The sequence below is a fragment of the Schistocerca serialis genome, chromosome 5 (genome assembly GCF_023864345.2).
Source record: "Schistocerca serialis cubense isolate TAMUIC-IGC-003099 chromosome 5, iqSchSeri2.2, whole genome shotgun sequence".
Taxonomy (NCBI): Eukaryota; Metazoa; Arthropoda; class Insecta; order Orthoptera; family Acrididae; genus Schistocerca; species Schistocerca serialis.
In genome coordinates this window covers 258528170-258544901 of record NC_064642.1, presented here as the reverse complement: position 1 = coordinate 258544901, position 16732 = coordinate 258528170, and the positions used below count along the sequence as shown (strand labels likewise).

General features: G+C 44.7%; 1 protein-coding gene across 1 annotated transcript in view; it reads left to right on the top strand.

Moving 5' to 3' along the window:
* The window catches only part of LOC126481884 (putative serine protease K12H4.7), a 78769-nt gene extending 63696 nt beyond the window's left edge, over window positions 1-15073 (top strand). Inside the window, exons 6-8 of the mRNA XM_050105844.1 lie at window positions 1794-1914; window positions 4866-5035; window positions 14967-15073. Coding sequence (XP_049961801.1) covers window positions 1794-1914; window positions 4866-5035; window positions 14967-15073 — 398 coding nt within the window. The remainder of the gene's footprint in view (window positions 1-1793; window positions 1915-4865; window positions 5036-14966) is intronic.
* Window positions 15074-16732: the final 1659 nt, after the last annotated feature.

Genomic DNA, 16732 nt, shown 5'->3' with positions numbered 1-16732 from the left:
TGCTGACATGAGGAAAGTTTCCAACCGATTTCGTATACACAAACAGCTGTTGACCGGCGTTGCCTGGTGAAACGTTGTTGTGATGCCTCGTGTAAGGTGGAGAAATGCGTACCATCAAGTTTCCTACTTTGGTAAAGGTCGTATTGTAGCCTATAGCGATTGCGGTTTATCGTATCGCGACATTGCTGTTCTCGTTGTTCGAGATCCAATGACTATTAGCAGAATATGGAATCGGTGTGTTCACGAAGGTAACACGGAACGCTGTGCTGCATCCCAACCGCCTCGTATCACTAGCAGTCGAGATGACAGGCATCTTATGTGCATAGCTGTAACGGATCGTGCAGCCACGTCTCGATCCCTTAGTCAAAAGATGGGGACGTTTGCAAGACAACAACCATCTGCACGAACAGTTCGACGACGTTTGCAGCAGTACGGACTATCAGCTCAGAGACCATTGCTGCGGTTACCCTTGGCGCTGCATCACAGACAGGAGCGCCCGCGATGGTGTGCACAACGACGAACCTGGGTGCACGAATGGCAAAAGGTCATTTTTTCGGCTGTTTACAGCATCATGATGGTCGCATACCTGTTTGGCGACATCGCGGTGAACGCACAATGGAAGCCTGTATTCGTCATCGCCATATTGGCATATCACCTGACGTGACGGTATGGGGAGCCATTGGTTACACGTCTCGCACACCTCTTTTTCGCATTGACGGCACTTTGAACAGTGACGTTACATTTCATATGTGTTACGACCCGTGGCTCTACCCTTCATTCGATGCCTCCGAAACCCTACTTTCCAGTAGGATAATGCACCACCGCATGGTGCAGGTCCTCTACGGGCATTTCTGGATACAGAAAATGTTCGACTGCTACCGTGGCCAGCACATTCTCCAGATCTCTCACCAATTGAAAACGTCTGCTCAATGGTGGCCGAGCAACTGGCTCGACACAATATGCGAGTCACTACTCGTGATGAACTGTGGTATCGTGTTGAAGCTGCATCGGCAGCTGTACCTGTACACGCCATCCAAGCTCTGTTTGACTCAATACTCAGGCGTATGAAGGCCGTTATTACGGCCAGAGGTGGTTGTTCTGGGTACTGATTTCTCAGGATCTATGCATCCAAATTGCGTGAGAAGATAGTCACATGTCAGTTCCATTATAATATATTTGTCCAATGAATACCCGTTTATCATCTGCGTTTCTTCTTGGTGTAGCAATTTTATTGGCCAGTAGTGTATATGTAAGGTTCAAATGGCTCTGGGCGCTATGGGACTTAACTGCTGAGGTCATCAGTGCCCTAGAACTTAGAACTACTTAAACCTAACTAACCTAAGGACGTCACACACATCCATGCCCGAGGCAGGGTTCGAATCTGCGACCGTAGCGGTCGCACGGTTCCCGACTGTAGCGCCTAGAACCGCTCGGCCACTCCGGCCGGCGTATATATAACGCTTACCGGCCAATGATCTTCCTCATTGCAGATGCACTCACATTGCTCAAACTCTTACGGGAATCGGTAGATTGAATGCCCTGATTAATGAGTATAGTTGGCAGGGCACTAGAAATGTAGTGTGTGGACAGTAAGTTGGAAATGTGGGTCTCACGGGGAGCGTACCAGCGATAAGTCCCTGCAATCACACTTTCTCACTCAGCTAGTAAAATGTACATCATGTGCAGTTAACTAACTTCTGTGCTTCTCTTAAATATTATAATAAGGTTTACGTTGATTCCTTCGTTCATCAAGGCGTTTCATTCAAAGCAGTGTGACGCCCACTGTTTTGCAGTGCGCCAGTGGTTGTGGCAGACGTGCACAGATTTCGGCTACTACCAGACCACGGACTCTGCCAACCAGCCGTTCGGCCCTACTACACGGACATGTGCTCCTTCATTTTCGGCTCAGAGTAAGTACGGCTGGAGGGCGCCTAGGCTGCTTATTGCTCTTTCTTGTAGGTAGTATTTCAATAATCGTTCCACGTGTAAACGTTGATTTCTTTCGATCTTCATTTAGCTGGAGTAAAGAACATTTTCTGATGTATGTTGTGCATTCGAGCGTTTTATTCTCAGAATTTCAGTCGGACATAACTGATTTGTTCCGGTACACTCTTTCCTCCATGTGTATCATGTTTAGCTAGGAAAGTTTGCAGAAGACTAACTAGATCACCATGTGAAACCTTCATTCATCCGTTGCTGGCCAGCATTTAAATAGCGGATATCCGGCCCAGTGGTTTCAGTGTGATACCATATTTTTACTTCGCTTTCTTATCCGGCTCGATGGTCTTATCTCGAGGCCAGCTCTGCACACTGACTGCTGGTGTCACCTAGCGTCAGCAGCGACAACTATTTGCAGCAGCAAAGTGACTGTTGAAGATAAGCCGCCTTTTCAGCGTAATGTGGCACTGAGTACCGGGGCTTGCAACCCAGACTTAGTTATATACTGAATTTGTAACATCTCTGTATCAGACCTTTGGAATTTAAGATAATACTTAGTTCTTACACTTCACTTTCACTTAGGAAGATATTTTCATTAATAATTATGATAACCAGTTTCGTTTCTTAAAAAAGTATGGGCTGTTTCATTTTGAAACCACTGGGACGTAATGACCTATGTAGCCATTAAAATCGTCGTAAAGTGCGAGTCGTTTCACCTTGAAACCACCCAAAATATTTTATTATGAATTTCAGATTGTTGTTATATACTGTTATTGATTTTTGTGACAATAAATCTACCTTTAGCCCTGGTGAAATTTGAGTTTCGATGCAGCAGGCTAGCAGCTATGAAATCACACCAATAGCTGAATAGATCGCAAACCGTTGCAGTTTCTTTGGAAATTTCACAGTATTGAAAACGTAAGCAGAGTATCTCGGAAATGTAAGGATGGCTCCGGTGGGGATATTTTGTAAGGGATTACAATGGCTGTATGCAGCTTCTAGACGAAAACATTATGCAAATGTAAAGCTATGAGATTCATAGAAAAAGCAAGAATTGGTGGCACAGAATTTTCTGCCACTTTCGTCGTTGTCACTGTTGTAAATGCTTTCATCATTTATAAAGAACACTGCAATCACTAACAAATATCCTTGAAGCAGTTCAGAGTCTTTGTAGCTGTTGGTCTAATTGGAGCATCTTTATCAAATCCTTACCATACTTCCCATATGCCGGAGGGAGGATCACCTAGTGGATGTACGCACTGTAGTGACGCTAAGAACTGCGTCGCACAACATCAGTGTGTAACGCAAACAATGTCGATTTTTATATAACGAAAACAAAGAACTGTTTCACTGACTAGTGTTCGAAAGAAATTGTTATATTTTTTTCCCTGTGCTTATACATGGGCTGTGAAGGGTCAACCAATCGTTCCTTGATACTCAACTGACGGCACTTCCACAGTCTGGCCCCCCGTAGAATACAAATTGCATCGTCTTAACTCCTTTCATGAAGATACCCAGCTCACCAGAAAAACGGAAAAAGCTGGATTTTTGTCATTGTTGGATGTTATGGTCAGACTGAAAGTATGATGGCTTTGGGACATTCGATTTGTCCTGGGGAAGTGGCTCGCATATTAAAAATAAAAACCAGTCGCTGACTATAGAGGACTGTTGTGTACATAGTTCCGCATAGTCAGTGCGTACACAACTTTCCCACTAGAGCGCGCCCCGCTAAGCACAACAGTGCAGGCGCAGCGCTCGTCTGTCTCCACACTACGAGATGGCGCTGCCATAGAGACGGACCAAATTCTGCTTCCGCCGATCCGCATATTAATATGTAATGCAGCAAATGAGATTGCTGCTAACGTAGAACCTTTTCTCCTCGTGGATCACACTCGCGCAGTGATACATGAACGCGCGAGGTATTATAACAAGTGTACAGACCTCCGATTAGTCAGTCTTTATTTGTCTGCACCAGTCTGTACCAGTCTGCATTTGTCTGTACCAGTCTATAGTCAAGTTTCAGTCTGCACCTAATACGATTACCATATTCCTGTACATAGCCATGAAGATAAATGTATAGACACTTTTGTCAAGTATCAGAGATATATGTGAGAATAAGATTAACATACCAATACCAAAGGACTTCAGATTGTCAATTGTAAATAGCATCCAGGACCAATTTAAGTAATTTTTATGCTTGTTATTATTTTAATAAATGTGTGTGAATATTAATCAAGTTATGTTTAAAGTTGGTTACCGTCAATCTGCTACTATAAGTGTGCAAGTGGCCTTTCTATCGTCTGACCTAACGGCAGAAGATAAACGCGCCACGATAAGACCATAAGACATATTGCTGACACTCGCCTATTTCGTTAGAGCGACAAGTCAAATAATCTGATGGTGTGTTTACTGAAGGTCTTACAGTATGCTCACCAGAAGGGCACTGCACACTAGAAAATCTTACTTTAGGTTGGTGCAGAAAACACCAGTGCTGAATTTGCATTTTTCTCCACACGTGTAGCACTGTATCTTCCACAAGGCGCTGAATGGAATATGAGAAAATGATCGTTTTGAGCAAAAGATCTTTAATTAATACGTACCCAGTTTTGACGATCGCATCACAATTTCTTTTTAGTCATGAAGTTGGTTCATATCGGCGCTTACGAAACTTAGTTTCATTGGTTTTTATCAGGATTTACGTTCTATATGTGCACAGTTCTATAGCTGCTGGTACCATTTTATTTTTTCGTATTTACATTAAAAATTAATACTCAACTGTCTCAAAATACGCTCACTATAATTCATAAAAAAGTAAATGTATCATAATATTGTTGTATAATTTTCGAAATTTGGGCGGACCAGGGCAAACAGTGTAGGTACCATTGGAGCAACACTGTCACAGCGTTTTCGTGGTTTCGCTGTTTCAGGTACACGGCGGAGAGGGTAGAGGAAGGCGTGAGGAAGGCCAACCTGCTGTACGGGGGTCGCACCCCCAACGTCACCAACGTTGCTTTCGTGAACGGCGGCCTCGACCCGTGGCACGCACTCGGAGTCCTCGAGGACATCAGCGAATCATCTCCAGCCATCGTCATTGAGTGTTAGTATCTCACACCAATACAATACCATTATATGCATGCCATAGCTTACCTTCAATCCGAGCATTCCGCTTCTGGATGTAAAATATTTGCAGCAAAGTGCTATCCGATAATTTAGACGTACATGTCATCTTAAAGCAAGGGTCGTGCCACATGTGAACACATTGTGTGTGGCCGTGCCAAAATATTATGACTACCTGCTGAACACTGCACACCAGAAAAAACTTGTCAGAGGGATTGCTGCAGCAAACACCAGTAATGGATTTGATTTTGCTCCGCACGCCGATCACACATCTTGGAACCGTGCTCAACAGTAATTCTGCGTGGCATGAATGCAATGTTTGGAGAGTTTTAAAACAAATGCTACTGGTTAGGTGTCTTAATTATTTACTATGGGCGAGATGTGAAGCTGCTAGTATATAAGGGAATTTAAAGTTCACAAAAAGTCGATTTTATCTGTCAAGTAGATTAGTACAGTGTTTTCTAGGATATAAAGCAGCTTCTTTGTACATGTTGTCAGAAATGTATAAGAATCACTGTCTGCAAAAGAAAAAAATTACCAGATTAGTTCGCCTTCCAATAAACATGCTTTGGCTATATGGTGGTATATTGAACAGGAATCGTTGGAGCAGCCACAATATTCACTAGATTTAACACCGTCTGCCTTTGACGAATGGAAGAGGTACGACAGACAACCTGTAATATTGGTACAATATACGCTCATCCTTGCCCTCTAGTGTGCGTTACAGAGTCTATATGTATATGTAAATGTAGGTGTGGATGATGTACTCCCATACTTACAGGTTAGCAAAACATTGTGGTGTACAGTGAACAGACCATGTCAACTGTTGATTGCATCTCGGGAACTGAAACGTTAGGAAAACTCTTTCGTCGACATGTGAGTGACGTTTTTACTCTAGAACACAATTTGACACAGCTTAGCAGAGAACTGCTCATCTAGCCCACGTCACCACAACACTACTCTCCATTCTCAATTCTCAACGCTATCTGGACGGCACACACACACACACACACACACACACACACACACACACACACACACACACACACACACACTTTGCTGAAGAATGGGAAGATATCATATTTCAGTCTTCTAGTACATATGTAAACATATCTTTCACATTTTAACTAATTCAACTGTGGGTTCTCGTTGAGACTTTATGTGTTGTATTTTAGCCTTGTTACACAAACTTTATTATTACTATATAAGATGTGAGCCCGTGTGCTGCAACCTTAGTAAAATGTTAAAAAGTAAGTTTCTGGCTATAGAGTACCACCTTCTCCAATATGCTTATGACACCACCTTCATGGTTCTCTATGCTACCCTTCAACGGTCCCAAAGCATCCTCCAAACCCACCTCAACCAGTTCACCACATGGTGTAACCAGTGGTTCCTTTGTCTCAATACCTCCAAAAACCAGGCAATCATCATAGGCTGCACAACCCACTCCTTCCGTCTCCACGACTTCTACCTCACCATTTATGGATTTATGGTCATCCTATCCAGCTCACCCCCACCCTGAGATACCCTGGCCTCACCCCTGACCGTCACCTCACCTGGACCCCTCACCTCCTGACCCTCCAGCAGAAAGTCCATTCCTACCTCTGCCTCCTGAAACTCCTGTCTGACTGGACATGGGGATTGCATCCTTCCATCCTCCACACCTACAGATCCCTCATCCATCCTATCCTCTGTTCCTCTGTTATGCCAGCGTTGCCCCCCCCCCCCACTTTCAAAAGGCCCTCCAAATCTTTGAACGCCACGCACTCCGCCACTCCACCTTGCCTTCTGTATCCACCTTCCTTCCCCCACACGACTCTTGTATGACCTCATCCCCTTCTCCCATCTCCTCCTTTTCCTCCAACATCTCTTCATCCTTTACATTGTCTGCAGGCTTGATCCCCCCCCCACCCCCCCAGGTTTCCTCCTTCCTCTCCACCCCCCACCCATTGCTGCACCTCTATCGCTGTATCTCTCCCTCTCTCCACCTCCACACCCTCCATCTCCTTCATCAGGGCAATTTCCAGCACCTTCCCTTCCTGGATGTTGAACTTCACCCTGACATCTACCCTTCCTTCAACTGTAACCTGGCCTTGTTCCCTCCCCTCCCCAGGGCCCCCCTTTTCCTCTCCCCTCCTTCTCCCAGAGCGGAGTTTCCTCCATTCCTCCCCTGAGTCCCTGCACCTCTTCCTCAACTGTATCCCTCACACATCCTTCCCTCCCCAGCTTTCTTCAACACGCCCCCGCCCGTCTCCCCCCTCTCCACCCCTCCCTCCCTTCTATCCTTCTCCCTCATCTTCATGCCCCTGGCAGATCCTGTGTTTGCTCATCGTCATCAGTGTGCTACATCAGTGTTGTGTGTCCAGATCTGTGATTTTAATTGTGTGCAGGACTTGTACATAGTGTTACTGTCAGCAATCGTTATGTGATATGCCGTCCATCGCTACTTTTATGCTTCAGCCATACTTCCCCTTGTGTTCTTCTATTAATTGTCCCAGTGTGAGGTTTTCTTGTGTGCAATACTTTTTTCAGGTATTTATCTCCATTTTAGAGTCGCCCCCTTTTTGTCTGTTCTCTGCATTATGTTCCCCCTTTTTATATTTATGTACTCCATATTTTCTCCTTTGCAATTTTAAGCCGGCCTGGATGGCCGAGCGGCTCTAAGCGCTACAGTCTGGAACCGCGCGACCGCTAGGTCGCAGGTTCGAATCCTGTCTCGGGCATGGATGTGTCTGATGTCCTTAGGTTATTTAGGTTTAAGTAGTTCTAAGTTCTAGGGAACTGATGACTTCAGAAGTTAAGTCCCATAGTGCTCAGAGCCATTTGAACCATTTTTAATTTTTTGTAATTTTAAATGTCTTCTATTGTATAATTAATGTCTTTCAGCTGAAGAGCAGCGCATATGCTGCTGCCAGCCCCTCCCAGATGGGACATTGAAATACAATAAATGAAAAAAAAAATTGTAATGTATGCAATGCGGTTTGCATTCCACTTTCGAAGCTGCTATGGGTTTAAGATATTATGTACGGTCAGTAGAAAATATACATATCTGCCTGTTAGTCTTCTTGAACGAACTGAACATAGTTACGGATAAATCACTATATGCATCTAAAATAATAGCTTATGAGATCTCGTAAATAGTCTGCAAGTTACCAAATTTTTTTCCTGAGAAAGTACAGGGCTATTACAAATGATTGAAGCGATTTTATAAATTTACTGTAGCTCCATTCATTGACATATGGTCACGACACACTACAGATACGTAGAAAAACTCATCAAGTTTTGTTCGGCTGAAGCCGCACTTCAGGTTTCAGCCGCCAGAGCGTTCGAGAGAGCAGTGAGACAAAATGGCGACAGGAGCTTGAAATGCACTCACATCAGTCAGTCATAACAGTGCAACGACACTTCAGAACGAAGTTCAACGAAGATCCACCAACTGCTAACTCCATTCGGCGATGGTATGCGCAGTTTAAAGCTTCTGGATGACTCTGTAAGGGGAAATCAACGGGTCGGCCTGCAGTGAGCGAAGAAACGGTTGAACGCGTGCGGGCAAGTTTCACGCGTAGCCCGCGGAAGTCGACGAATAAAGCAAGCAGGGAGCTAAACGTACCACAGCCGACGATTTGGAAAATCTCACGGAAAAGGCTAAAGCAGAAGCCTTACCGTTTACAATTGCTACAAGCCCTGACACCCGATGACAAAGTCAAACGCTTTGAATTTTCGGCGCGGTGCAACAGCTCATGGAAGAGGATGAGTTCAGTGCGAAACTTGTTTTCAGTGATGAAGCAACATTTTTTCTTAATGGTGAAGTGAACAGACACAATGTGCGAATCTGGGCGGTAGAGAATCCTCACGCATTCGTGCAGCAAATTCGCAATTCACCAAAAGTTAACGAGTTTTGTGCAATCTCACGGTTTAAAGTTTACGGCCCCTTTTCCTTCTGCGAAAAAAACGTTACAGGACACGTGTATCTGGACATGCTGGAAAATTGGCTCGTGCCACAACTGGAGACCGACAGCGCCGACTTCAACTTTCAACAGGATGGTGCTCCACCGCACTTCCATCATGATGTTCGGCGTTTCTTAAACAGGAGATTGGAAAACCGATGGATCGGTCGTGGTGGAGATCATGATCAGCAATTCATGTCATGGCCTCCATGCTCTCCCGACTTAACCCTTTCTGTGGGGTTATGTGAAAGATTCAGTGTTTAAACCTCCTCTACCAAGAAACGTGCCAGAACTGCGAGCTCGCATCAACGATGCTTTCGAACTCATTGATGGAGACATGCTGCGCCGAGTGTGGGAGGAACTTGATTATCGGCTTGATGTCTGCCGAATCACTAAAGGGGCACATATCGAACTTTTGTGAATGCCTAAAAAACTTTTTGAGTTTTTGTATGTGTGTGCAAAGTATTGTGAAAATATCTCAAATAATAAAGTTATTGTAGAGCTGTGAAATCGCTTCAGTCATTTGTAATAACCCTGTATATGTGACCTATTCCACATCATTCAGACAGGTCACAATTATGAATTACCGATGATGCAAATAAGTAACGAACTACCTTTAGGTGAAAAATCTACAGATGGAACAGAAATATTTTGTGATAAGGGATTAAGGGCCGGTTACGTATACTTTCTTCTGACGTAAAGGAATTACGGCGTATAGTAACACCTTGAACTCACAGCAACTTCGAAAGTGGGCTCTGTAATATTGCAGAGGAATTCGTTTCATTTTCTTGTGGTCAGCATTCAGGATACAACAGCCTCCAAAGATCAAAAATCTGTGTGAACATATCTTTTGTCTTGTTCGTAGTGTCATAGTGTCATAAACCCAGTTTAATTTTGTTCAAATTTTCTGTGTTTTCATCTGTAGTTGCGGTTTGGGACGTCCGTAGTACGGATAATCTTCAAGAGCGTTGTACTAACTACGATTAGGTTTGAATATAGTTACCAATTTGAGAGTTGTAGCATCGCGTTTTAGTACCTGAATAGTGTAAAATCGCGTAGTCTCCTTCCGCCGCCGAGCAGTGTGTCAGCAGTGCGCAAGTAACAGCATTACTGCATTTACTAGGCAATCTTGTATTTTAATACCCGTTTAAATTTTGTGTCGAATTGTTTGTGCTCTCTGTAGATTAGTTCAGACGTTCTTTGCACAACATATTTTGGCATGGATAGGGACTGCAACTGCTGTGTTTGGATGCAGGCTGAGTTGGCATCCCTTCGCTCCCAGCTTCAGGCAGTGTTGGCTTTGTTCTCACAGCTTGAGGCTGTTGCCAATGGGCATCACTGTGGGGGTCCGGATGGGGGTTTGTTGGGGACGGCCAGTTTGTCCCACGCATCCCCCGATCGGACTACGACTGTGGCTGCCCGGGATATTGCCCACATTGAGGCTGATCCCTCACCTGTGGTAGAGTGGGAGGTCATCTCGAGGTGTGGCAGGGGGCGAAAGACATTCCGGAGTGCTGAACGGAAGGCCTCTCCAGTTTGTCTGACGAACCGGATTCAGGTTCTGTCTCAGGCTGATACTGATCTTCGGCCGGACATGGCTGCTTGTGCTGTTCCAGAGGTTGCCCCTCAGTCTGCAAGATCCAGGCGGTAGCAGAGGGTGGGCTTACTGGTAGTTGGGAGCTCCAACGTCAGGCGTGTAATGGGGCCCCTTAGGGATATGGCAGCAAGAGAGGGGAAAAAAACCAATGTGCACTCCGTGTGCATACCGGGGGGAGTCATTCCAGATGTGGAAAGGGTCCTTCCGGATGCCATGAAGGGTACAGGGTGCACCCATCTGCAGGTGGTCGCTCATGTCGGCACCAATGATGTGTGTCGCTATGGATCGGAGGAAATCCTCTCTGGCTTCCGGCGGCTATCTGATTTGGTGAAGACTGCCAGTCTCGCTAGCGGGATGAAAGCAGAGCTCACCATCTGCAGCAGCATCGACAGGACTGACTGCGGACATTTGGTACAGAGCCGAGTGGAGGGTCTGAATCAGAGGCTGAGACGGTTCTGCGACCGTGTGGGCTGCAGATTCCTCGACTTGCGCCATAGGGTGGTGGGGTTTCGGGTTCCGCTGGATAGGTCAGGAGTCCACTACACGCAGCAACCGGCTACACGGGTAGCAGGGGCTGTGTGGCGTGGACTGGGCGGCTTTTTAGGTTAGATGGCCTCGGGCAAGTACAGAAAGGACAGCAGCCTCAAAGGATGCGGGGCAAAGTCAGGACATGCGGGGGCCAAGCAGCAATCGGTATTGTAATTGTAAACTGTCGAAGCTGCATTGGTAAAGTACCGGAACTTCAAGCGCTGATAGAAAGCATCTAAGCTGAAATCGTTATAGGTACATAAAGCTGGCTGAAGCCAGAAATAAATTCTGCCGAAATTTTTACAAAGGCACAGACGGTGTTTAGAAAGGATAGATTGCATGAAACCGGTGGTGGCGTGTTTGTCGCTGTTAGTAGTAGTTTATCCTGTAGTGAAGTAGAAGTGGATAGTTCCTGTGAATTATTATGGGTGGAGGTTACACTCAACAACCGAGCTAGGTTAACAGTTGGCTCCTTTTACCGATCTCCCGACTCAGCAGCATTAGTGGCAGAACAACTGAGAGAAAATTTGGAATACATTTCACATAAATTTTCTCAGCATGTTACAGTCTTCGGTGGAGATTTCAATTTACCAGATATAGACTGGGACACTCAGATGTTTCGGACGGGTGGTAGGGACAAAGCATCGAGTGACATTATACTGAGTGCACTATCAGAAAATTACCTCGAGCAATTAAGCAGAGAACCGACTCGTGGAGATAACATCTTGGACCTACTGATAACAAACAGATCCGAACTTTTCGACTCTGTAAGTGCATAACAGGGAATCAGTGATCATAAGGCCGTTGCAGCATCCCTGAATATGGAAGTTAATAGGAATATAAAAAAAGGGAGGAAGGTTTATCTGTTTAGCAAGAGTAATAGAAGGCAGATTTCAGACTACCGAACAGATCAAAACGAAAATTTCTGTTCCGACACTGACTATGTTGAGTGTTTATGGAAAAAGTTCAAGGCAATCGTAAAATTCGTTTTAGACAGGTACGTGCCGAGTAAAACTGTGATGGACGGGAAAAACCCACCGTGGTTCAACAACAAAGTTAGAAAAACTACTGCGAAAGCAAAGAGAGCTTCACTCGAAGTGTAAACGCAGCCAAAACCTCTCAGACAAACAGAAGCTAAACGATGTCAAAGTTAGCGTAAGGAGGGCTATGCGTGAAGCGTTCAGTGAATTCGAAAGTAAAATTCTATGTACCGACTTGACAGAAAATCCCAGGAAGTTCTGGTCTTACGTTAAATCAGTAAGTGGCTCGAAACAGCATATCCAGACACTCCGGGATGATGATGTCATTGAAACAGAGGATGACACGCGTAAAGCTGAAATACTAAATACCTTTTTCCAAAGCTGTTTCACAGAGGAAGACCGCACTGCAGTTCCTTCTCTAAATCCTCGCACAAAAGAAAAAATGGCTGACATCGAAATAAGTGTCCGAGGAATAGAAAAGCAACTGGAATCACTCAACAGAGGAATGTCCACTGGACCTGACGGGATACCAATTCGATTCTACACAGACTAAGCGAAAGAACTTGCCCCCCTTCTAACAGCCGTGTACCGCAAGTCTCTAGAGGAACGGAAGGTTCCAAATGATTGGCAAAGAGCGCAGGTAGTCCCAGTCTTCAAGAAGGGTCGTCGAACAGATGCGCAAAACTATAGACCTATATCTCTGACGTCGATCTGTTGTAGAATTTTAGAACATGTTTTTTGCTCGCGTATCATGTCGTTTTTGGAAACCCAGAATCTACTCTGTAGGAATCAACATGGATTCCGGAAACAGCGATCGGGTCAGACCCAACTCGCTTTATTTATTCAAGAGACCCAGAAAATATTAGATACAGGCTCCCAGGTAGATGCTATTTTCCTTGATTTCCGGAAGGCGTTCGATACAGTTCCGCACTGTCGCCTGATAAACAAAGTAAGAGCCTACGGAATATCAGACCAGCTGCGTGGCTGGATTGAGGAGTTTTTAGCAAACAGAACACAGCATGTTATCAATGGAGAGACGTCTACAGACGTTAAAGTGCCACTGGCGTGCCACAGGGGAGTGTTATGGGACCATTACTTTTCACAATATGTATAAATGACGTAGTAGATAGTGTCGGAAGTTCCATGCGTCTTTTCGCGGATGATGCTGTAGTATACAGAGAAGTTGCAGCATTAGAAAATTGTAGCGAAATGCAGGAAGATCTGCAGCGGATAGGCACTTGGTGCAGGGAGTCGCAATTGACCCTTAACATAGACAAATGTAATGTATTGCGAATACATAGAAAGAAGGATCCTTTATTGTATGATTATATGATAACGGAACAAACACTGGTAGCAGTTACTTCTGTAAAATATCTGGGAATATGGGTGCGGAACGATTTGAAGTGGAATGATCATATAAAATTAATTGTTGGTAAGGCGGGTACCAGGTTGAGATTCATTGGGAGAGTCCTTAGAAAATGCAGCCCATCAACAAAGGAGGTGGCTTACAAAACACTCGTCCGATGTATACTTGAGTATTGCTCATCAGTGTGGGATCCGTACCAGATCGGGTTGACGGAGGAGATAGAGAAGATCCAAAGAAGAGCTGCGCGTTTCGTCACAGGGTTGTTTGGTAACCGTGATAGCGTTACGGAGATGTTTAACAAACTCAAGTGGCAGACTCTGCAAGAGAGGCGCTCTGCATCGCGGTGTAGCTTGCTGCCAGGTTTCGAGATGGTGAGTTTCTGGATGAGGTATCGAATATATTGCATCCCCCTACTTATACCTCCCGAGGAGATCACGAATGTAAAATTAGAGAAATTCGAGCGCGCACGGAGGCTTTCAGACAGTCGTTCTTCCCGCGAACTATACGCGACTGGAACAGAAAATGGAGGTAATGACCGTGGCACGTTCCCCTTGTGTCTTAGAAACCAGTGAAGAACTTACTTGTTCCATCTAACAACCGTTATATTGGTCAACTTCCTTGCCAACGTTCATTTCCTTCAATAAGACTGTAATTTTGTCTGCCCCTCCAGTTTGTTCCCTCATTTATTCTTCTATTTTTTAGCTGGTGTTAGTAAGCCTGATATACATTTCTCCTCTCCTTGTTGAACGATTTTTAGTGCTTTTCATACTGAAAGATCATACATGACCACCACTGGTCAGAACTGGTACTACACACTGAAGGTAGACTTTCTGTTTGATGCATACCGGAAGCTTGACTTTGAAAATATTTGATTTAACCAAAGTACACCAACCTATTGTTACCATTTTTGTTATTTATCTTACTGTTTATCCAGTCGATACGTCAGCTCCTCTAAATATAATAACACCTTAATTGGTTTGATAATTCTTTATCATCGTGTACATTAGGATCTAAGTATTTTCAGAACTTGCATTACATGAATGCTCAGGTTTGCTTTGGGGTAATTCCTATAACTCGTTAACAAACACAAATGGAATAAGCTCGAAACAAAATTACTAACGTTTCTGATTTATTCTTAGGCTACAAAACATGGGCTTTCAGGCACATTTACCTACATAGTGGTACAAAAAATGTCATGTAATTAAACCGTCACTCTCAGACACGGCGCAGTACCACCAGCAAAGGCGCTCCTTACTTGGACTACGATAAAAGAAATGGGGTGGCCCTCAGGTTATTTGATTAAGATATGCATACCAGGAAGTGACACATTTGAACAAGAGCTGGGAAGATAAAAAGTGTAGCAGACAACAACGTGTAGTGGTGATTGTTGATGAAGGCCCAGTGTTCCATAGGAAATATGCTGCCGGTCGATAAAGAACTCCTGCGTTTCTGCTGCAACTGTATAGGTGACCTGGTGTGTTTCCTGTTTACAGACGAGTCGCACTGCTCGGACCTGTACTCCCCGTCACTTCTGGACATCCCACAGCTGACGGCAGCCCACGACAGGATCGAGCAGCTGGTCGCCCAGTGGATCAACTAGGGCCCAAGCAGCAGTGGAAAAAAGTGTTAATACCAATAAAGCCAGAAACAAAAAGACTGTCGTCTTAATTACTTTCCAAAACTCCTTATACACCTAGGCCTAGTCAAACGCAGCGCTGAGAAGAGGTGCCTGCTGGGAAAGATTATGCACTCACGCATCGTTCGTACCTGCGCCTGAAGATTTTTTCCAGGTTATATTAGTTTTCGTAATTACGTTAATGAAAATGATATATAAAACAGCGAATTCGTCGTTGAATGCAAAGTCAGTGAATGATTCTCCAGAAAATAAAAGTACTTTGTAACTGTAGGATTATTTTTATTACTCAGCGAGAAATTGTTAAGGAAAGGATGCTATTAAAAAAGAAGGATATTATTAAAAGCAAGATATTATTAAAAATGAACTTTTCATGTAACCATACGAATCATGGATTTACGTCTACAGAATGCTACCCCCGCTGCACAACGTTTCTTGTTTCAGTTACTTACAATCCAGACGTATAGTGACATAATCTGTTAACGTCCTGCCAATCAGGAAACAAAATCGAGTTTCAAAAGCAGTACTAGTGGGCAGTACTTGAGTTGTGATTTCTTAGTTTTTTTGGCCATGATTGGAGTCCAAGCAGCGAATACACGTAATAACAGCACCTAAAGAAGACGGCTGGGACCGTCGTCGAAATATTGTGCGGAAACTGAAACACAAACTTGGCCGAATATCCGGACATACAGCACTAATTGTTCGTATTGCGATTGTCGTTAAAGGCGCTTCAGTCTGGAACTGCGCGACCGCTACGGTCGCAGGTTCGAATCCTGCCTCGGGCATGGATGTGTGTGATGTCCTTAGGTTAGTTAGGTTTAAGTAGTTTTAAGTTCTAGGGGACTGATGACCTCAGGTGTTAAGTCCCATAGTGCTCAGAGCCATTTGAACCATTTTGCGTTTATCCCGTTCGCTGTTCACACACACACTATGAGATCAAAAGTATCTGGACACCTGGCTGAAAATGACTTACAAGTTAGTGGCGCCCTTCAGCGGTAATGCTGGAAACGTCTACAGAATGCTGAAGATAGAAAAAAGGCGTCACCAGTGCCGTCACGGTACGCAAGCTACAATTGGTACGTTTGTTATTTTCGGATTACTGGATCAGCTACGATGTTAATCTATTTTAGAAAGTGGCGAATGCGCTGTTTCATAATTAGGGTTCGCCCGTTGCTGGGCTGGAAGCCTCTACTGCTTTGTCGGGGTGCAGACCGAGGACCAGTGTGGCGCCCTTACACGCAATAAAAGAATATTCAAGACCATTCCATTTATTAGCCAGAATACAAGTCGTTGCCGTGTCTTCTGTGACTTCTGGTTTCTACGTTAGCCGAAGCGGACTCGCTGAATCGAAGAGTGGACTCACAGCTGGCAAGAGCATTGCGACAGCTAGGAGCAGAAATCGATGGCGTCCTGGTTTCCGCTGGCGAGGTAGGCGCGCCCCACCGGTAGCCCTGTTTGCAGATGGCAGTGAGTGCGAAGTGTGTGTTTGAAAGATATCATTTCGGGCAGTACTCCATGCCTCACAGATCACTGCCCTTGGTGTATCTTCGGGTGGACCGCGAAGTCAGATGTCAAGATTTCATGCTGAATGCTGAACCCGGCTCTCTTGTACAGTAGATCTTCAGA